A 23102-nucleotide genomic window follows, 5' to 3' on the forward strand; every position below is an offset into this window, starting at 1 on the left:
ATTCAAAGTTTATTCGAATAAATACAGTATTATAATCTATAACGATCATTTGAAACGTTACGAAAACAATTCAAAGGCCTATCCATTCAATCTTTTATTTCGGAATCTCTGGTCCATAGAAAGTAAAATTACATATAAATTAATTAAAATTAAACAAGATTGTACTAATTACTACTAATCATCTCAGGATGGCATTCCACCTGGAGAGAGCATCTTTGACTTATTATAAGACGTTGCCTATAATCGTTGAGACTAAAACATTTTAACTTGTCTAGTCTACACATCAGGCCATGCAAGTATATATCAAGTATTATAAGTATATATTATACAAATAATAAATTTTTATGAGTTTAATGGTACAAATAATGGCATGATGTGAATGATGAAAGGTTATATATCAACGAGGCAACAGCCGAGTTGATATATAACCGTTCATCATTCACCAAATATCATTATTTGTACCATTACACGAATATAAAACATTCATTGTTTGTTTCATATAACATTTAAATAGATTCCTGTCATTTGAATCAAAATAAGTAGGCTAGCAAATCCTACATTTGATTAACTTGATTAAAACAATAACATTTGGTTTTTAATAATTATATTAAATATTATTATTTATATGAATTTTATAACGGCACATACTGTTAGCCTAGCCTGAAATACAGCAATACGAAAGTGAAACTCATCTAGGCTAATTATGTTTTTTTCCAACGATTCCACGTCTTGTAGAGATGTTCCATTAATCATGGAGTTATAACTCCATGCATTAATTAAACAAAATCCTAAAAACGATCTAAAGTTAATTTAAATGCGTTTTTGATCTAAATTAGTACAATAGGCCTATATCTCTCCAAAAATGTACTCTCATCGCGAAACCAGTCATAACAATAACATTTGCGACGAAAGTACAAAATAGGTGGCGCTGTTGTATTTCAAAAAGTAATAGTATAAAAAAAATATTTTTCAACACGAACAGATTTTTTTTTTCGTACACGAAAAAAAGTACTATTAAACGATCGTTTAATAATGCGTACTATTGCACGCCATGTGACCCACAATCGTCCAATCAAATGACAGACATTTATTTAGGTGTTATATAAATAAATATCATTAATATACAGTGTACGTGTTTTTTTTGTTTTTTCTTTTCAGGTGCTGGTAATGGATTCGATAATCTACGTAACGTAGATATGGGTCAGGTGCTTTTGAATTCTTACAAAAAATGCCAGACGACAAACGACAAGAAATACATAGTCGCAGATGACGTCATTGTTATTCCAATCAAAGAAAGCGAAGTTAGTCAAAGATATTATTGTACGGTTATGTACGGAATGGTATTCATGTTGTATAATAATACAATGATGACCATAACACCATCCATCCCTGTTAACAGTACAGTACAGTTTCGTTCCTCCCACTGATGCCAGTCGCATCCAAGAGGCAGTCTTCTCTAGCATCCAAATATATGCTGGGTCCGACTGTTGAAGGGCTTCCTCGGACTGCGTTAGCTTCTTAGTTTGACTAGGATCGCACTGAAGGAGATTGCTTAATTTAATCCAGGAGTCACGATAGTAAGGTTTTCGGGCTTGTGTGCAAAGAGCATTCGTTTTGTTAATGAGCTATTTGGTTCTCGGCAGATATGGGCTATGTATTTGTACGATTCTCGCTCTTTGTCTACGAGCGTACCATAGGCTAGTTCCAAGAGTGTAGACAAAGCAATCGTGAAGAATATGAACAATGTCACATGTAAGGATGTATGTTGTTAAAGACATTTATAATTAACATTAAGTCAACGAGAGATAACATTGACTACTAAAACCACCAATTTATGTCCACGCATTTTCAAATTAAATGGTCTTCCTTTAATCATAGATATAATATTATAATATCTCTATGCTTTAATATTCACATCATTTCCATGGAGGCAACCATATACGAACGCTCTCTCATTACACACCACAATAGAGGTTGTGTGGATTAATACATGGCAATACAGTGTAAAAATGTGGACTGGATATACGATGTCGTTTAGTTGTGATTGTTCAGAACCACGAAGAGGTCGGCCGCAAACATATCAGTCTTCTACATCGATAGTTTGCTATGATTTATAGTGGCAAGTCGTTATTAATTCAATTCTTATAAATATGTTTTATCTTTAGGTAGAGTTTTCCTCTGAATTGTTCGACCGTTGGGATACTTATACCAGCACAACAAGGAAGTCTATAAACGTAGGCCTATACGCATCGTTTTTCGATAAGGGAATAATAGAGTTTGCAGTGATCGCAATGCTGGTAAAATACTATACGAGAGTAGATTTAATACAACAGAATAAATAATTGTGAATAATAATCACTACGGATAGTACCGAAGTCATTTCTGTGGTAAAGCTTATCCTCTCACAACCATCTCATCTCCTCTTTAAAGAATATAATTCCTACCATCTCTAGGCCTAATCCGACTTAGAACTACCGTTATACATTAAATCTTTTATCCCAAGGATATTATTATTTAGCGTGAACAAAAAGTTTTTTTTCTGTATATGGTATAAAATCAAGTGAATAAATATATTATTTGTGTAAACATAGTTCTTCTAAGTTTTATATTTTTCTAAATATAGTATATTTTTGGATATACGGTAAGTTTATGGACAAGAATTTCCGATTTGAATGACAAAATAAATGCAAAATAGGTCAAGAAGAAAAATGAAGGAGGGGAGAGACAGACAGACAGTGAAGAGAAAAAACATAAACGAAGAAATCGAATTTTTGTTCTAAATTCTAAATTGGTAGTTTTTCGTCAGAGTGTAAATTCCATGGCCAACAGATTTACATTATTGATTTACGAAATATGTAGCAAAGCTATTTCAACGACGACGATATGAATACAAAACGAGTTTGAGTCATTGTACGTGATTGTTTTGTGATATTGATATTTACTAAAGTTAATCTCCTTTGACTATTGTAACACCATTATGTTTGTTTAATTAAAGCATTAATGCATTTACCTATATATCGGACTGATTATTTAACCCGTTATGTGTTAAATGTGTGTTTATTAATAAGATATCAACTAATAATAAATAATTATTAATAAAATAAGTAATAAAAGAAAAAGAAAAAATAAGATATCAACTTGTTTATTGTTTGTTTAAACTATACCGTATAATCTATAAGACCGATGGAATAATATCGTAAATAATATTATCTGGTATACCTTTATCTATGTATTGTTTTAATTTGTCTTAAAACAAAAAAAAGTGGCCGTGTGTGTATTAACCCTGACTCTTTACCGGTACTTTATGCAAGAAAGACAAATGGAGAAAAAACAAACGCAGAGAAAGAAAAGTAGAAATATTTGCAACGCAGTAGGGAAGTTCTAAATTTGTAGTTCTGTGTCAGAGTGGAAATTCCAAAAAATGAAATTTCAACAACATTATTGATTGATCTACACAATATATAGCATATATGCTACTTCAAATTTCGTCAGTCGTAATCCTTGATATATAACTAAATTAATAAATCGTCTGATATAAAATGGATAAGTCTAAGTTTGTATGTAAAGTTCTTATTGTGTTGTATGTACATTTGACGACTACAGTTAGTGGTGCTGAAGTTGGTGAAATTGATGGAAACTCATGTAAGACTGATCTTAAAACACTACCAGGTAAGTCATACCGACAGATATATTTAAACCAGCTTCCGCATTGCTATTCGCGATTCCTACAAAATTATATTTTGAATATCTTGCATTTAGATAATTGTTAATTTTAATAATTGTAAATTGATTCCGCCAATCTAAACTGTCCAGAGATGTTTATAACGAATTCATAAAAGGGGGGAAAAATATAGAATCAATCAAAATAATTTAAAATGGTTGAAATAATCTAGTATAGCGCATTTATTTTCTTCCTTTTTAATAATAAATTTCGAACAATTTCATTTAAAAAATGAACCAAAACTGTGGAAACTTTATCTTTTCAAATTAGGCAAAAAATAAATAACAGATAACAGATTTTAAACACAACGTAAACATCGATCTCGTTTCCCATGATGCATCATTTTCACCTCAACTTTTAGATCTACAGCAAAAAACAATAATATATATAACATTTGCCTATCCTAGGTACATAAGTTCATATTTTTTATTTTCAGTTACCGGTAATGGATTCGATAACCTACGTAATGTAGATATGGGTCAGGTGCTTTTGAATTCTTACACAAAATGCCAGACGACAAACGACAAGAAATACATAGTCGCAGATGGCGTTACTGTTATACCGATTAAACATAGTCAAGTAAGTCGAAGTTATTAGGCTTTATGCTTTATATTTTTGTGGTAACCATAAAGTGATGGGGACTAAATTATAACATATCAACGTAATTACTATTCAGTCAGGGGAAAAATGACAAAAGTCTTCCTACTTTCTAGGAGTTTTTGTGGTTAAGAATATCACATAGTCTATATTGTTTTGACAACTGTTAACTCACTTTGTAATGTACGTAATGACCACAGCCATTTCCCCCTAACTGTATTAGAAAAATCCACAGAAGGTGTCAAATGTATATTAATTTAATTATTACAATGTTTTATCTATAGATTGATGAGATTCCTGAATTATTTGAGCATTGGTATAATTATACCAGTACAACAAGTAACTTCATAAACGCTCATGTGTCACTATTTAGTGATATTAGCGGAAGGTTTTCTGATGAAAACGAATTGGTAAAGACCCAGCAAGTGCATGATAAATCCTCAACCACGCGCGTTCAAGTACGTCATCATCTGTATAAAGCACGCACCGACAATCCGATTTTACATCCCACATTCAAGTCACGTGTTATGGATATCTGCGCAAACTACCAGAATAACGATACGCGAATGGCAAGATATCTTACACAGCAGCTGATAAGGGACTATGGAACGCACGTGGTGACAGTGGTGGATGTTGGTGGAGTGTATCTTCAGCTAGATCACATTAAAAACACTTTTGTCAATAATTTGGATTCAGAGAAACACGGTATAACGGCTGCTGCTAGGTTTTGGTTTTGGAAAATCTCAGCTGGTGGCGAATTCTCAAGCTCTTCTAGTCAAACCATGAATGAATATTACCGCACAAACCGAACTGATTCGAAAATTGAAACACATGGGGGTGATCCTTATACAGAGATGCTAACACAAGCAGAATGGCAGAACAGCCTGCCAAACAACCTCGTACCTATTGACAAAGATGGAGATCCATTACACTATATGATTACGAGAAACACGTTGCCAGACATTCCTGAACCAACTGTCACTTATGTCTCTAACTTAATCTATGAAGAAATTAAACGGTACTATGATGTCAACACTCACAAGGGCTGTATAGATATGGATTCAGCTAACTTTGATTTCAGGGCCAATACAGATAACGGAAAGTGTGCTGGAGCTTACAACAATTACACATTTGGTGGTGTCTATCAAACGTGTGAGATGAAGCCAGAATCCGAGGCTGGAGATATTTGTTCTAGTCTTTCACAAAAGAACCCTCTGACAGGTGACTTTACCTGTCAAAGCGGTTACGAAGCGGTTCAATTACACACTGGTGAAAAATATCACAAACAAGGAGACTGCCATAAACAATGTAAAATCTTTGGCCGTTGGCATTGTCACACCTCATGCAAAACGGCTGTTTACAAAACATTCTGGTGTGTCGCTACTGAACCCGTTCCAGCTGATACTGGCTACTTATTCGGCGGTGTTTATACATCTACTATGCCAAATCCATTAACAGAAACCCAGGCATGTCCAAACACATTCTATTCGCTGAGAATGGGTTCTGACCTTTTTGTGTGTGTCAACGATGACTACGACCTAGGCTACAGGTACTCCGTTCCATTTGCCGGCTTTTTCAGTTGTTCTGCGGGAAATCCATTGAGCTTACAATTCACATATGTATCAGCTACGTTACTCAATGAGGATACTGCAGCAAACTGGCCTCAGAAGTGTCCTTCTGGTTACAGTCAACACCTTGCTGCCATTGATAATGATTGTCGTATTGACTTCTGTATCAAGGCAACTGCCCTTTCTGGCATCGGTCTTCCAAAAATAATTCGTCCTCCATACAATCCGAAACCAACCCGTAATCCTAATACAACCGAGCCTAGGTACATAGTTGGAACACATTCAAAGGTCTGGGTGAAAAATATAACGAGCTTAAAATGGAGATTAACAAGCGTGTCTCCTACAGACAAAGCTCAAACAACTAAAGACACAAAAGGTAGAAACATCAAAATGTCTATGGTATTTGGGGTTACAATAGGAGTAATAGGGTTTGTTGTGATCGCAATTCTAGTAGCTTCTAAAATTCTTACCAAAATGAATGCATTTAATTATCAAAGAATAAATACGTTTGAATACTGAATCGCACGTCATGTGAATATTCTAAGAATCGACTGGAAGTTTTAACAACTATGAGTTAAACTGTATGAGATTCAATACAACTTGAAAGTTGATGATATAGTGTACAATATTAACAACCTTTTATTAGTTTTCTTTTTTAGTTACTCTTACCCTTCCCTTGGTTTACTTAAGTAGTCTTAATAATGATGTATAAATCAATTCAAACTGTTGTCAAATGTATTAGGCAATACATGCAACCTTTTCAATTTGTTTTGTTTATCCGAATTGCTATTGTCTTTTAACATGGTGTTTCGATGGTGGATGAATGATTTTTTCAGTTTGCCCTATTATTTTCTACGTCCTCTGCGAATTTACTTGACGAAAAATGATTACGATTGCGCATGTGTTACGATGACGTCAAACGGTTTTAGAAAGGTTTTTTATAAATTTGTTTCCATAAACAAAAACACAAATAGAGTCCACCGACATTACTTGTCATCGTTGATATAAATCTAATGCCACAACTCGGCATTTGCTTTGTATACTTTAAGCTCTGTCTACACTATCAAACTTTATGTGACAACAAAAATATATGGACATGATATATATATATTTGGGCATATCACCATCATATTTGGGCACATCACACTTTTTTGTCAAACTAGTTTGATAGTGTAGAGAGATTTACTCAGGTTAACCATTACCACACGTTGCGAGGATTAGCTGGTAGGTTTCTCTATCTTTCTGTGTTTTGAAAAGTAAATAGGCCTACTGTAACAATAGATCAATATAGAATTAAGGAAACTGATATTAATAAGATACTAAATGAGTTACCATAATTTTATTTACTTTTTATTTACCTTTGACTAGTCACTTATTTTAATTTTCATTCTAAATAAAACACTAGGTACTGTATATATTTGTATTCGGGCCCGTGGTGTCCATTCATAATCAATTGCTGTAGTACATTTGTTTACGAACACGTTGTTAGTGGTGGCGTGCAAGCATAAAATAGATATAAAGCTTGGTTCTCATTAGCGACGCAACGTAATCTACGCAACGTAATCTACGCAACGTAACGCAATCTACGCAACGTAAGAAAATGCCCTTCCAATCATTGTGTTTTTCTCCGCCTGCGTGAAATCAAACCTACGGTGTTTGCAGCACTATTGCGTCGTCGGTTCACACTTGTGATTACGCAATACAACACTTTGCGTCGATACGTCGTTCTAGTGGGAATTACGCGTTAGCGTTCACATAAAATGTGTTTGTATTCTGTACATGTGAATACAGTTGTAGTATAGTACGGATTTTTGTTTTGTAGTGTGGACGTTGCTTTATCTAAATTATTTTCAGTGTGACCTTTGTACTGTTTACATTCTAATATTTCCGCCCACATTGTACGTCTATTTACCACAGAAAGGCATGCCTGTTATGTTGTTTTTATAGATAATTATAGGCTTACGTGCGTATCCACTCTGTCTTTAATGTGTCCACATGATTCGTTTCGTTTATTTATTCGATCAACATAATATCAATACAAAATGCAATAACAAAAATGAAAAATGCTGGGCATGGGCAGCTTAAGAAAAATATATCGATGTCTCAACTGAACCAGTGACCATTCGAATAATGTGTATGTATATACATCAATAGTTTTTGAAATTGTGTAAAAGTAAAATAAGTGTGAAAGTAAAATAAGTGCAAAAAAAAAAGTTAGTGATTTTAGACTTTTATTGAAAGTATATAGTAAATCTTAAATATTAGATAAAAGTAATCATTAAATATTGATTATCTATCATCACCAAATGACCTCCAGTAATTCTGCATAATTATAATTAATTATATCTACATTCTAAGTATTATTAAAATAAAATAATTCCGAGTATTAATTATTGGTGTAGTTTGTTTTGCAACACTTTATCGAGTCATAAATATGGTTATTTTTTGTGATTTTTGAGATTGAATAAAATAAAAATTAATTCATTTGCATTAAGTAATACAATTAATATGTTAGAATGAGAAAAGACTATGTTGGAATTACCTATGAATATTGTGACAACATTGAACTCTGGAATCAGATGTTTAATAATTACCTAAATTATTACCATAAACCAATATAAATATACTAAAGTAAATTTAGATGAAAAATACTACTACTGTAAGTATCCCTATTATCGTCTCGTACACAAACAAAAAAAGAATACCATTAAAAAAAATATTATATAAATATTTTCATATCTTAAATATGTATTTTAACATAATTGTACTGTTAAAAATGTAACTTAAATTGTTAATCTCACCGAAAATGTGATGTATTTTAAAGGAAAGAATTCTGGTTTTGTTTGTAGTCATTTGAATGAGATTCAATCGTTGGTCCAAATATGTAAAATGATATATTTAATACTATAGAAAAACTCTTTCTTTTGAGACACTCCTATTAAGGGGACACTTATAAAGTAGGCAACCCCTATTCAAGGGACACCCCTATTAAGGGGAAACTGACTTATAAAAACGGACAGCCCCTATTCAAGGGACACCCCTATTAAGTGGACACTTTCTTATAAAACAGGCAGCCCCTATTCAAGGGACATCCCTATTAAGAGGACACTTATAAAACGGGCAACCCCTATTCAAGGACATTCAGGCTATTGTTTTGTCCCAAAGGTGTCCCCTTAATAGGAGTCCTGTATATCAGAAAAATAAACAGAAAACTTCAGAGTAAATGTTGATCTTGTGTAACATCAGATGATCATGTGATATTGTGATGTCACAGTGAACAATTCGATGAAGTGCAAATAGTTAGTAGTGAATCTTCATTGAAAATAAACGTGTGACCTACTTGTGACCTCTCTGTCCATCTCGTTCACTTTAACTTGTTGCACTTAAGAGTAGGTTAACCTAAACAAAGAATGGAAGAAAATTATTTAAAAAACTTATATTGAAATATAAATAACTAGAGGGCACTACGGGGGTATACACCTTTGCCTACAGTATAGTATTCCTTCTTCCTAATTTTATTTTTGTGTCCTAGACCTTGTACTATATGTAGTGAGGCTTATTTGCACTACAAACTAATGAATAAGAGTGTGGCATAATGTGTATGCATTTGGCTCCCAACGGTTGAATGTCAGGTTCCAGTCCTTCTTAGGATGACAAAAACTGTGGTCTCTAGGCTGTTCACAAACAACCTAACGAACCCACAAACGTACAGGGGCAAAAATGTAACCTTTAAGTCACACATACTGGAGATAGAAAATGTCTGTTTGAAACTGAGGTAGTAAATGGTACTCTCAAACAAGCAAAATCAGTGTTAAAACTGATAGTGTTACAGATATCTACACGCCATAGAATAGTAGAGCAACCTATGTTTGGCTCCCCCAATTTTTCCCAACCTATTTGGTCACTAATGTTTAAATTGACTGACCTGTTCAACTGATGGACAAGCTACTATCTGTTGTTCCTCTTCTGTATATTGTTCCTTTGTAATTGCCTCCAACTGCTGAAATGCTAACTGAACATTCCCCTAAAAAAAAAAATCAAAATACCATTATTTAATTTTTTATTTTGTTACAGTAATTTTCCTCTTTTGGGTTATACAGTAGAACTCTTCATTTGAGGCACACCTATTCTTATTTTATTTTTTATTTTATTCAATTTTCAGGCACAAAAATACATAACAACAAGACAGCGGTGCAGCACCCTGAGGATTGCCATGAGTGCAAAGCACTATCGAGATGGCTCTCCATATACTGCACTTGAACATATAAGTAAACCAAAAAAAAACAAAGATATAAAAATTTTAAAACTGCGAGGCATCAAGTTGAACAATCATTAAAATTGAATCTAAAAAATATATATATATAAATGTATTCAGGGGACACATCTATTAGAGAGACACCCTATTCAGGGGAGATGTCCATGAAAGGGACACCTTATTCAGGGGACACATCTATTAAAGGGACACCTTATTCAGGGGACACATCTATTAAAGGGACACCTTATTCAGGGGACACATCTATTAGAGAGACACCTTATTCAGCGGACACATCTATTAAAGGGACACCTTATTCAGGGGACACATCTATTAAGGGACACCTTATTCAAGGGACACGTCCATGAATGGGACACCTATTCAGGGGACACATCTATTAAAGGGACACCTTATTCAGGGGACACTTCAATTAAAGGGACACCTTATTCAGGGGACACATCTATTAAAGGGACACCTTATTCAGGGGACACATCTATTAAAGGAACACCTTATTCAGGGGACACATCTAATAAAGGAACACCTTATTCAGGGGACACATCTATTAAAGGAACACCTTATTCAGGGGACACATCTATTAAGGGACACCTTATTCAGGGGACACGTCCATGAAAGTGACACATATTCAGGGGACACATCTATTAAAGGAACACCTTATTCAGGACACACCTATTAAAGGGGCACCTTATTCAGGGGACACATCTATTAAAGGAACACCTTATTCAGGGGACACATCTATTAAAGGAACACCTTATTCAGGGGACACATCTATTAAAGGAACACCTTATTCAGGGGACACATCTATTAAGGGACACCTTATTCAGGGGACACATCTATTAAAGGGACACCTTATTCAGCGGACACATCTATTAAAGGGACATTCTATTCAGGGAACACTTCTATTAAAGAGACACCTTATTCAGGGGACACATCTATTAAGGGACACCTTATTCAGGGGACACATCTATTAAAGGGACACTTTATTCAGGGAACACTTCTATTAAAGGGACACCTTATTCAGGGGACACATCTATTAAAGGGACACCTTATTCAGCGGACACATCTATTAAAGGGACACCTTATTCAGGGGACACATCTATTAAAGGGACATTTTATTCAGGGGACACGTCCATGAAAGTGACACATATTCAGGGGACACATCTATTAAAGGGACACTTTATTCAGGGAACACATCTATTAAAGAGACACCAGGCACTGCACTCACTGTTGACTGTCGTGAGTCTGTGGAGGGCCTAATCCAAATTTCCTCAGTTTCCATTAAAACTTGAGGACTACCTACATTTAGCTTTAAGTATAGTTAATTATTGGTAATGTGAACCTACCTTTATTGGTCTGAATAGAATATACTCGGTGTCCTTATTGGATAGGTAGAGAGACATGGCACGTAAAACAGCAGGTAACTTGGACTTGATTTGTTTGTAAGTAACATTCACTATTTCATGAACTTTTTCTGAAATTGAATGCATAACATGTTTTAAATAATGGCTACAATACAATGAATGAAAATATGAAAAGTTAACAAAGAAATATGAAAAATTTTTTATTGCATTAAAAAAACGGTAATAGGCAAAAAAAAATATGAAAGAATGAAAGACTATAAATGAATTAACAAATGAATAATTAAAGGATGGACAATATTCAATAAATAATGCCAAACTTAAAAAAAGTGTGTAATTTGATTATGTTGAATACCATCGTATAAAATCGTATACAGTAGAATGCCTATTACGTCACCTACATGACCCAACAAAATGACCAACTATTATTACTGACTCATTCATTTCTACTATATTGCCTCAAATTATGAAACTTTATATATGGAAAGAATGTTATACCTGGATTTGCAAAAGGTTGTTGTTTTAAACTTATTCTTGTTCCTTCTTCTTTATTTAAGTTTAAAACAACATTTGCCTGTAAAACAAAATTAAAAATATGAGCGAACTGAAAATACATTAGAAAATTTGTCAAAGCTAAAACAAATGATATTATTTATAGCTATTAAATGTTTTAATTGGAAGTAAGATTAGCAATAACTAAAGGAATATGTTTCTATTTTGTTTAAATGTTCAATAAATAGTGGGCATCCATAACTGAATAAGGAGGTAAGTAAGTGAATTTATTGTCATTTGTAAATATATAAAAAACATTTACATAAAGAGAAAATGGGAACAGATATCTACAATTGAGTTGGGTATAACTTCATAATAAACCATTGAGGGTGCTAATTTTCCTATATGTATACATGGGACTTTTTTCAAAATTTATGTAATGCCCATAGTTCCATATTTGAGAATATCACTACCATATTTGGGCACATCATACTTTTTTTGTCAAACTAGTTTGATAGTGTAGACAGAGCTTTAGACATGGATGTCACATGGATTTCAAACCAGAAATGTAACATTACATACCTTTGTTAGAAAGGAGTTGAGATCTGATATAAAGGTATTGGTGACGTTCTTGATCAAATTTTCACAGGTTTTCCTCAGTTGGTTGTCAACATCTTTCTTGGAGTCGATGTAGTGCTCTAATACTTGAGGTGTTCCCTATTACAAAATTAAAATGTGCGTGTAAGATTAAAATATCCTATATGTTCAAACTTGTTTTCATGATAGATCAATATGTTCCGTAGGGGGCTAGGCCACTAGGATTATATCGATTTGTACAGTGCTGTTGACGCAGTACCCACTGCTAATCTTTTTATTGGTTATCCGCACTTGGCGGATAACCCCTTGTTATTGTCAGGATCTTTTTTTTTTTTTTATTTTTCTCTTTTTTTTTCTATTTTCTTCTTTCTTTCCACGATTTTTGTTCGCAGCGTATCTCTAATTCTAGCCAACATAAGATTCTATAACTTTGTCATAAGATTGCCCTGTAGCTGTAGATGTGCAAGAAACTTTTTTTTATGAATTGCGAGTCGCGCAGCGTAAGTTACGCGCGATTTTATGAATTTCAATGATTGATCATAGATTGAAAACCAAAAGTCATTTTGTATTGAAACTTGGTGAAAATTTAAGTTATATCATGCGCAAACTTTCTATGGATTAAAAATGGCATTTTTTACATAAAGTTACGCGCGCACGCACGTTCAAAATTTCAAAATGCGCAAAATTCATTTCTAATCAACTTTCTACGCGTTTCATGTCATTTTGAGCATTTCAAAAATTCCCACGCGTGCGCAATATTTTTACGCGCGCGTGCGCACGTAGCGCAAAAACATGTTTTTTTGGCTTGATTTTTGTTTTTTCAGCCTTTTCTAGTAAATTTACCAATTTTCAATCAATTTCGACTTAAAATCACGTCATACGAGCACGTAGAACTGAACAATTTGCGCGCGTTTTTGATGAAAAACTTCAAAAATTCGTCAAAATTAGACCTTTTTTTAAACTGTCATAAATTCTAAACTACGTGGTGAACTTTTTTTAAATTACATATTCTGGAAGTAGATGAGTTGTATTTCTCGAATCATGCATTGATATGGCTAACCGGACATTGTGACGTCATCGTATGGCCACCCGAATATAAAATATAGGATTTTTTTCTCTTTCGTCAGAGCTCTTCAAATTTAATAGAGCGCATCTCTACTTATCCATATTCCATTTCCCTCAATTTTTTTATTTTGTCTAGGTCAATCAATTATCTTTCGCATGATTTACAATTTTTAAAATTGTTATGACGTCATCATGTTCAAAAGCGTCAATAACTTTGGTCACTTCTTTTCACCTATTCTGCACTGTATGTAGTACGTATACAGTATATAGTGTATACCGTATATACTCAGACGTGACGCAAAATAGAGGGCGCACTAACATTTTTTCAATGGCATAATCGTTTTTCTGCGCGCAATATTCTAACGTATGACGTGCACGTGGCTTTTGCGCTGCGGATAACCTAACTCGTCCGTAGTGACGAGTTCAAATCTAGTGATTGATTGCTATGTTCCTTTATCAAAAGACTGGGCTTGAATCTTTTTATGATTGATTGCTATGTTACTTTGTCAAAAGACAGCTTAAGGGGGCTAGGCCACTAGGATATATCGGTATTATAGTGTTTTTGATGCAGTACTCACTGCTACTTTGGGCTTGAATCTAACTCTAGCCATCAATTCCATGCTAGTGGTCTGGAGATTTTTAGTTTGAGTTACCTCCGCAACCCCTAACTCTCCCCGACCCCCATCCTAAGAATCATAAGTTTTCTCTAATGTAATTAGTAGAAAGTACAATTTACGTCAGATGAGAGCATAACATCTGACCATTACAGTACTTTAGTCTACAGTATTTAGTAGCTAAATAAACACATCCCTTCATTACTAATATATAATCTTTTCCAATTTAATAAATAATAATTCAAAAAAAGAAAACAGAACCAACATGCATTTAACAACCTACTGTAGATAATGATATCAGATTATTCAAAAATAATAAGCATTCAAGTAACTAATTCAAACCTGTCTTTCAATTATTAACTTACACTATCAACAAACTATTCAATTATAAACAAACTATACATGCATAAACAGATTTGTGGTTTTTGTACAGGAATTAATAAGTTGTAATTAAGAAATAAAATAAAATAAAAAGAAAGCACAACATGTTATGTATAAATGTCATATAATTCTTGAACACAAGGTACAGTTTTATATTAGTAAATACACATAGAATTTAGTTTTTATTGTTTTGTCATCATGCATATACGGTAAATATGCGTGCGACTCTTACCGACTTTAAATTGCATGGAATTAAAATGAGATTGTTGAAGACAACAGGAAGGAAGGGTCCAAAGGAGGTGTTGATGAAGAATGTGTAAAACAAAAATAAAATAATACAAATTAAAATTTAAGTAATATAAATGTAAAATTGTTGTTACAAAAAAATTGTCGAATTTGTTGTCGTTTTTCTACATACTGTATGTCACCTAACAATTTTTTTCATTTTTCTTTTTTGAAAAATGAAATACTGAACCACAAAAATGAATGTACTGTATTGGTTTTTTAACCTCAGACAGTTATTTCATATTTCATGTAAGCATACTCAAAATTTCAATACACTTTTTTTGTTCTTAATCTTAGTGTAAATTTCCTACAATAAAAAACATTACATTAAAAAAAAAACCTAAAAGTAAAAATGAAACTTACCTCAAACAGAAATTCAAGAAAAGCATTGTTGCTGTTCACAGAAAACAATCTAGATCTTTGACTAAACAAACTATAGGCAGCACCTGCAAACACAATAGAAAAAATAAATTATATAAAAAAAGAGGTTTCAAGCAGGTTGTCAAAAATGTACAGTTATGGAATTTGTTTTCATACTTAGTGATTTTGTCGGTCAGCTATTTAGATATATCAGTAAGGATTCTAGGAACATTAATGGAAAGTTACCCCTGGTAAAACTACCAGGACTATTAGGAAGGAAAATTAAACCAACACACCCTAGAAGAACTACACCTAGGGCAACTACCTCGTATGACATTGTACAATTACACCACAGGACAACTACGGCATGGGACAACTACGGCATGGGACAACTACGCCGTGGGACAACTACGCCATGGGACAACTACGCCATGGGACAACTACGCCGTAAAACAACTACGCTGTAAGACAACTACGCCACGGGACAACTACGCCGCAGGAAAACTATGCCGTAGGACAACTATCCCATATGACAACTACACCATAGAACAACTACCTCAAAGGACAACTACCCCACTAATTATAACCAGTAGTGGGACTGCTTTCCATTACAAAATATGCTATTGTGACAAAACCATGATTTGAACCTAGTATCATGGGATTGGAAGGCAAGTATGTTAACCACCATTCGACAGTGCAACTATTCAGATAAACCTACCTCTCATTTTACTGAAATCTAGAGCAGTCTCCTTAATTGAGAAGTCAACATGAAATGGCGCGATCTGTTCTCTAAGTATTAGCAAGTGTTTCACTAAAAATAACTGCCCATCAAGCTCAGACTAAAAAAAAAAAGAAAAAGAAAATAAATTAATATTATAATAATATAAGTTCACTCTTTATTACCACCAAAATCAAACTATTTAAAATACAATACTGTAGGGTTACTTATAGTTTATACTAAAATAATATAATTAATACCAAACTACTACATTACTACACACTATTTAAAAGGAAAGCCACAACTAGTTTTTCCATGATAGGTACCGCCGTCAATGGAATGGAAAATTCCACCAAAAATTCCTTGTGTTAAGCAAATACATACAACATATTTTTACTAAGCACTTTATTACCTTTCTTTTCTTGATTCCTTGCTCAGCAACAATGAGCGACAAGATGCAAGCATGTAACCCTTCTTGTGACAACCCTTGAAATATTGCTTTCTACAAAAATAAAAACCAAAAAAAAAAACCAAACAATCAAATAGGAATTTATTATTCTCGACAACAAAGATTGTGATATGTGACAAAAACAATGTGATGTGCCTATATATGGACATGATGATGTCATATTACTTCCATATTTGTTCACATCACAAACTAGTTTGATAGTGTAGTTAGAGCTTCATTATAGGAGTGCACTGGGTGTCAAGACTTTCAAGTACTCTGATGTTTCTTGGGTGGGGTGTGTGTTAAAATAAAGCTAGGTGGAAGGCCCTAAAATAAGCTTAAGCTCCATCTACACTATCAAATTTTATGTGACAACAAAATGTGATGTGCCCATATATGGACATGATGACGTCATATCACTACCATCTTTGGGAATATCATTCCCATATTTGGGCACATCACACTTATTTTGTCAAACTAGTTTGATAGTGTAGACAGAGCTTTATAGCTCTGTCAAACTTTATGTGACAAAAAATGTGATGTGCCGATATATGGACATGATGTCATATCACTACCATATTTGGGCAAATCACACTTTTTTGTCAAACTAGTTTGATAGTGTAGACAGAGCTTTAGTCTGTGTGGATGACTTTGAAGGTGGGTATACCTTCACACCTCTGTCCAGCAAAATTCTATCTATGGCATTGGACCTCACAAGTAGACAACTTGGCTAGAAATCAGATGTCAATTACACGTTCATAAAGAGGAAATATTAATAACATGAACATACAGGCTATTAAAAGACATAATTAAGATACTTACGTCAATACATCTGTAGAGTTTTGATAGACAGACAAGCGTTCTCCTGACTGTTGGATACCACATGCCATGGAGGTCAGCAGGTGAAAGAGATGAATTGATGTGTGATGGAGCAGAGTTGGTAATCACTAGCAACAACAAAAAAACCATAAAATTGTAAAATGACTTAATACAGGGAATTGAATATAATGACCACTCGGTTAGTTTGGTCATTCCAACATTTATTTGCCATCATCATCAAGATTAAGAAAAATTGTATTAACATTTCATATTTGGGCATATCACTACCATATTTGGACATATCACTACAATATTTGGACATATGGCTACCATATTTGGGCACATCACACTTTTTTGTCAAACTAGTTTGATAGTGTAGACAAGGCTTTATACCTGGATTTGCGAAGGGTTTAACTTTTACTTATGTTTTCAACACTCTTCTTTTGATACTAGTGATGATTTTCTTATTTTATTCTATTACCTGGGAATGAAGATCTCATCTCTGTTCCATTGACGCCATTACTGCCTTGAATAGCTGAGGAGGTGTCAGTGATGTTAGCCACCTCTTGACTGGTTAGCGATCCTACAGAACTCTGCCGTGACAGAGAATCCTTTTTAAGACTCTCAGCTATGCTCTGGAAAAAAGAGATTCAGCAAATATGGTGTCATCATTAGTAATATCATCATCATCATCAGTTTACCAGAATTTATCTGATCTGTCTGTTTAAATATCATTTTGTTTATAGGCATGTCTACCACTAAGCATTCTGCTTTTTTTTAACATGCCTTCTTCAACTGTTATCATTTATTTTTTGTCTTTTTTTAAAAGTAAATAAATGTCACTTTGAATTGAATTGAAATCATCATCATCAAGCAGACGCATTCTAAATGGAGTTCACAATGCCACGCCACAATCCTTTGTTTATCTTTTAATTTGGTAGGTCATTAATAAATTGGTTGGCATCTCTTGCAACACAGTCAACATAATATGGGGCACCTACGTTGTTTGTTTTGCTTTAAAACAACTACGATATCACAATATACGATATGGTGAAATACAGAAATATTTTTGTATTGGTAACAAACTCAAGAGAAAACAATAAAAAAGAAAATAAAAACAGGTAAATCTATTTTGTGAAATTTGAGTTACATAGATTTACTGCATTAAATATTAATAAGATCCTGAATCTATTTGTTTGTCATGTGGACTGCTTTGTACAAGCCTTAATCTAAAGCCTTGTCTAATGCTCTGTCTACACTATCAAACTTTATGTGACGAAAAATGTGATGTGCCCATATATAGACATAATGATGTCATATATCTACCATGGACATATATCTTCCATTTAACTTTCAACAACTGAGGCAAAGTAACTATTTTACCTCCATCATCTCTAGTTTTTCTGGGTAGGCTAAGTCACCCGGAGCAGGACTGTAGTTCATAATGTCCGACTGGATGTAGATGTGTGACCGGAAGACAAGTCGTTCTTGTACATCCTCCAACATCTGTCTTGCAATTGTTTCAAAAGACTTGAGCTCGTTTGCTGTAAACAAATTTAAAAGTTGATTTAGAATCAATGATTTCTGTGGCTGAATAATCAATGGTTTATATCTCAGTTAAAATGTATTAATCTTTTTGCCTAAGTCAAGATGTAGCTGCTATAATAGGAATGGATTTAATAATCTATATATAAATTTACGTAGCGGTAAGGGCAAAACTTGGTAAATCATGCCTTACTTCAAGAATTTTTACTCTATGGTATATAAAGTTGGTTGGTAATTTCGGTATGATTTTAACCACCTAATGTATTATTTCCATATTTTAAAGGCCAGGTGCGGGCAAAAAATTTCTATTGATCATACATTCCAATAATTATCGATCTATAGTTTCCCCTATGTTTCATAATTTTTGGGATTTTATTTGTGTTACACGAGCTTGTTGAAAAAAAGCACTTTCTTATCAGTGGGGGGATAGTTCAAATTACACAGTAAAATCTCTATTCTTTTGTACACACATTTTGTAAATAGAGCGGCATTTTAAAAAGCTATGAAAACTAAACGGTGTGGTAAAAAATTTTATCAGATGACTAAATATAGGTAATATAACTTGAATTTTACATTTCTGGTATTTTTATTCAACTTCAGATTTTTATTTTCATGTAAAAGCAAAAATTATCCACCGTATATCCACCATCTTTTTTCACCTTCTAGGGAGTCACCAGACATGTTATTACATTAGGTTAACTACCTAACTACTGAAAAAAAGTATTCCTGGTTTTTATGGCAGAATATTGCCAAATTTTGTATTTGACCATATTAAGGGAAATTCATGTTTTTTCGTCTTGATTTCTGTTACAAATATTTGATTTATGTACAATTAACCAGATATTATATTTAAAATTCATGCCTGTACCTGAGCTTTAAGTAGCAAAATAAAATTGAATCTTGAGCGTACCGACTAGTAAGCATGCAATTAAGACTGTGAAACCGTAATGTATAGCCATAATATCGGCAAGGGTTCGCAGTCCACTTGCTCGATGGTCCTAGTGGTAGAATGGGTCTTCTTGGATAAAGACTATAAACTGTAGGCCTAGTGTACACAAAATGTTTGTGTGCTCATCTTTCAAAACTAGTAGGGGGTTCAAACAATGTCATATACAGGGAAGAGGTGAGTGCATGGGACTATATAAATGTTGTGTAATTATTCAAGAAAACAAAAGGTAGAAATATCTGCCTAGGTTTTTTTGAAAACTGACTTATGCAAAATCATTGAATTAAAATTGTTAATTAGGATTGTTATAATAAAGAGGAAATGGATAACTCTGACCCCTTTTCTACTTACGACTATTCTGCACATGATCCTGCAGCATCTCAATCTTCAGGATACTGCAGAGTTCTGCAAGAGTCTCCAGATGGTTGATGTGGATGATCAGAGGTCTTAAGACATCATACAGGTTGCTAGAAAGACTCTCCAAAAGTAAACTGAACATAAAACAATAAACGTATTTATTAAGAAACTACAGGTAAAGACTAAGTCGGAAAAAAGAATGGGATGTTTTTAATTTTTGTTTAAAAAACAATTACTTACTCTAATTTTTTGGTAGGTTTTGAAAAGAAATGGAAAAATAATTGATATTCATCTTCACATACGTGAATCATAAATGCACAGCCACTACGAACCTAAAAAAATAAGAATATTAATAGAAACATGTTTCACCAAATGTAAACTAATCATTACATTTGAAAACATTTGTGAAAACATTGGAAATTGATTGTACTCGAAACCACAACCTCCAGATCCTTAGCCTGGTAGTCATACCTTGAGACCACCAAGCTTGGGCTTGGTGAATTATTAATTTAAAAAAAAAAACTATTTTGAGAATTTATAATTTTTTTTTTTATTTCATGCGCATCCAACAGCGAGCACAAATTTGCCAATTGCAGGATGGATAAACTATTATGTTTTAAACTTTTTATTGATTACTATATTTATATGTATTGAATATATTGTAAAATCTAATCACACTAGATTGCACTAGAATTGAACTTTACACATTTCATCATTTATGGTAGACTTACAAGTGCGCAGTGATCTCTAACATGTTTTGATGCTAGCTCTGACACAGCAGCAGCAACGCTAGGCCCTAGCAAGGTCTGCCGCTGAGCAAAATAGTAGGCGTAACAGTCTTCCAACAAGGCTTGGTATCTGAGAAAAAAGAGAACATACAGCGATAAAAGCCAGCTCACAAAGAATGCATCATCCTTCTCTGTATTCTCTTTATTAGCTTCATTATCATCATCTTTATTATCATAATCATCTTTTTCAGCATCACCATCCACACACTATCACCACCAGTGGTGTAATGCACAGGGCCTAGCACTCTTAAAGGGCCCTCCAACCCTGGGTATTTGCATTTGACTGCTCATGCTCTGTGGCCATTTGAGCTCTGGGGCCCCTGGGTTTAGCCAGTGAGAGCTGATAGCCGTTATGCCACGGATCATCACATACACCTGTACACTTACTCTGGTCCTCTGTTATAACGTAGTTCAACTTGTTCCATAATTGATTTCACTTTTGGCGCACTCGTTCGGAAGTTTCCATAAAATAACGTAAACGCATTTTCAGACTGTGAATCGGAATCCTGTAAAAAAAAAATTAGAAAAAGAAACTTAGAGGAAACACTACAGCCAACCCCTATTAAGGGGACACTGTGTATACAAAATTCCTAATAGATCATACAGTATATAAGTTTAAAATACTAATTCATAGTCAAATTTGTGGGGATACTGAGTCACTTTCAATATAATTAAGGAATAAAGAAATCAATAATTATTCCGAAGGAGACCATTACCAACATTTTTCGAAGGCAAGATGAAAAATAAAAAATTAAACAACCTTGCGAGTGAGTACTTGCTGTGTTGAATTTTGTAGGGTGTTATAAACACTTGACCTCATCAACTGACATGCCTTGGATAAACAACCTTTGAACTTTGTTTGATAAAGTTGTGATTCCTTGAAATGTGGCTGTGGATGTAAGAATATATAAAGTAAAAGAAAAATAAATTTAAAAAAAGACTGCTGTAGCTAAAGCTCTGTCTACACTATCAAATAGTTTGACAAAATAAGTGTGATGTGGTAGTGATGCCCAAATATGGTAGTGATATGACATCATCATGTCCATATATGGGCACATCACATTTTTTTGTCACATAAAGTTTGATAGTGTAGACAGAGTTTGACATGTTTTACCCACTTTCAGTTTTCTTAACAAGGCAGTACTATTCTGTATAAAACACATTTGTTAATTATCTGAAAGCCTTCATATTCATATTATGGCCTTTACGGATTATTATTTTTCTCAACATATAAAGGCAGAAACTGGAGAGGCATATACAATTTCTTTTCCTTATTAAAAATTACTAAAGCTCTGTCTACACTACTAAACTTTATGAGATAAAAAAACATGTGTCCATATATGGACACGATGACATCACAACCATATTTGGGAAAATCACACTAGTTTGATAGTGTAGACAGAACTTAAGCGCTCCTTCGTTCCATCACTTTAAATGAACTATTTACAACAGTTTCTTCTAATCAGTTAGTGCTGTTAAAAAACTTACATTAGAAGATATATATGTGATACACTCATCCAATTTAGACAGTACAGGTACAAGAGAATCACCAGTCACAGAAAATGTTGGTGAAGCGAGCTTCTACAAAAAAAAAAATCATGTTTATAACTAGTAAAACACTCGGAGAGAGAGCAGCCTAGCGCAATTGGCGATTAAAACTGGTGGTAGTCACTGTGTCGTGCACTGAACCATGAAAAACCATAGGTTACAGACTTAATGGGATATCCTTGGTGCGTAACACCAAAATACAACAACATCCCTGTGCTTATGCAGTTTATATACGGTGGTCACTAATGTCATACATCGCAATAGCATGGTGTCATATTGGCAATCCAATTGAAACTAGCGTAGTCTGCTAAACTGGGGGTAGTTACTGTGTTGTGCGCTGAACCATGAAAGACCATAGTTTATGGACTTGGTTGACTATACTTGATGCGTAACATGAAAATACAACAACATCCCTGTGCTTATGAAGTTTATTTGCTGTGGTTACTAATAATGTTACACATCGAAATAGCATGGTGTCATATTGGCAATCCAATTGAAACTAACATAGTCTGTTAAACTGGGGTAGTCACTGTTGTGTCCGCTGAACCGTAAAATTATTGTGTATTCATTTTATTTCACAACAAATATTTCAATATAATTAAAGCAAATTATTTGTACATAATAA

The 23102-nt window shown here is 33.8% G+C and overlaps 2 protein-coding genes across 2 annotated transcripts in view; one reads left to right on the plus strand and one right to left on the minus strand.

The window, feature by feature from the left end:
- Positions 1-3971: 3971 nt before the first annotated feature.
- LOC144842447 (macrophage-expressed gene 1 protein-like) lies at positions 3972-6405 on the plus strand. The gene is made up of 2 exons (XM_078698894.1): positions 3972-4300; positions 4603-6405. The coding sequence occupies exons 1-2, from the start codon at positions 4196-4198 to the stop codon at positions 6403-6405; spliced, it is 1908 nt and encodes a 635-aa protein (XP_078555020.1). The 5' UTR covers positions 3972-4195.
- Positions 6406-7873: 1468 nt separating this feature from the next.
- The window catches only part of LOC144842767 (conserved oligomeric Golgi complex subunit 3-like), a 40219-nt gene continuing 24990 nt past the window's right edge, over positions 7874-23102 (minus strand). Inside the window, exons 7-23 of the mRNA XM_078699297.1 lie at positions 22418-22510; positions 21690-21818; positions 21317-21435; positions 20873-20999; positions 20382-20473; positions 20136-20275; positions 18677-18837; positions 17775-17928; positions 17297-17421; positions 16439-16528; positions 16027-16147; positions 15312-15394; positions 12589-12723; positions 12013-12088; positions 11500-11627; positions 9812-9910; positions 7874-9285 (exon numbers count right to left, since the gene is read on the minus strand). Of these exons, the coding sequence (XP_078555423.1) occupies positions 9256-9285; positions 9812-9910; positions 11500-11627; positions 12013-12088; positions 12589-12723; positions 15312-15394; positions 16027-16147; positions 16439-16528; positions 17297-17421; positions 17775-17928; positions 18677-18837; positions 20136-20275; positions 20382-20473; positions 20873-20999; positions 21317-21435; positions 21690-21818; positions 22418-22510 (1902 nt within the window). The 3' untranslated portion in view covers positions 7874-9255. The remainder of the gene's footprint in view (positions 9286-9811; positions 9911-11499; positions 11628-12012; positions 12089-12588; positions 12724-15311; positions 15395-16026; positions 16148-16438; positions 16529-17296; positions 17422-17774; positions 17929-18676; positions 18838-20135; positions 20276-20381; positions 20474-20872; positions 21000-21316; positions 21436-21689; positions 21819-22417; positions 22511-23102) is intronic.

The sequence above is a fragment of the Antedon bifida genome, chromosome 5 (genome assembly GCF_963402885.1).
Source record: "Antedon bifida chromosome 5, ecAntBifi1.1, whole genome shotgun sequence".
Classification (NCBI taxonomy): Eukaryota; Metazoa; Echinodermata; class Crinoidea; order Comatulida; family Antedonidae; genus Antedon; species Antedon bifida.

Excerpts from the sequence above, each read along its gene's own strand:
- LOC144842447 (XM_078698894.1), top strand. The coding sequence starts at position 4,196 with ATGGGTCAGGTGCTTTTGAATTCTTACACAAAATGCCAGACGACAAAC. Across the intron at positions 4,301-4,602 it reads TACCGATTAAACATAGTCAA|ATTGATGAGATTCCTGAATT; the intron begins GTAAGTCGAAGT and ends TTTTATCTATAG.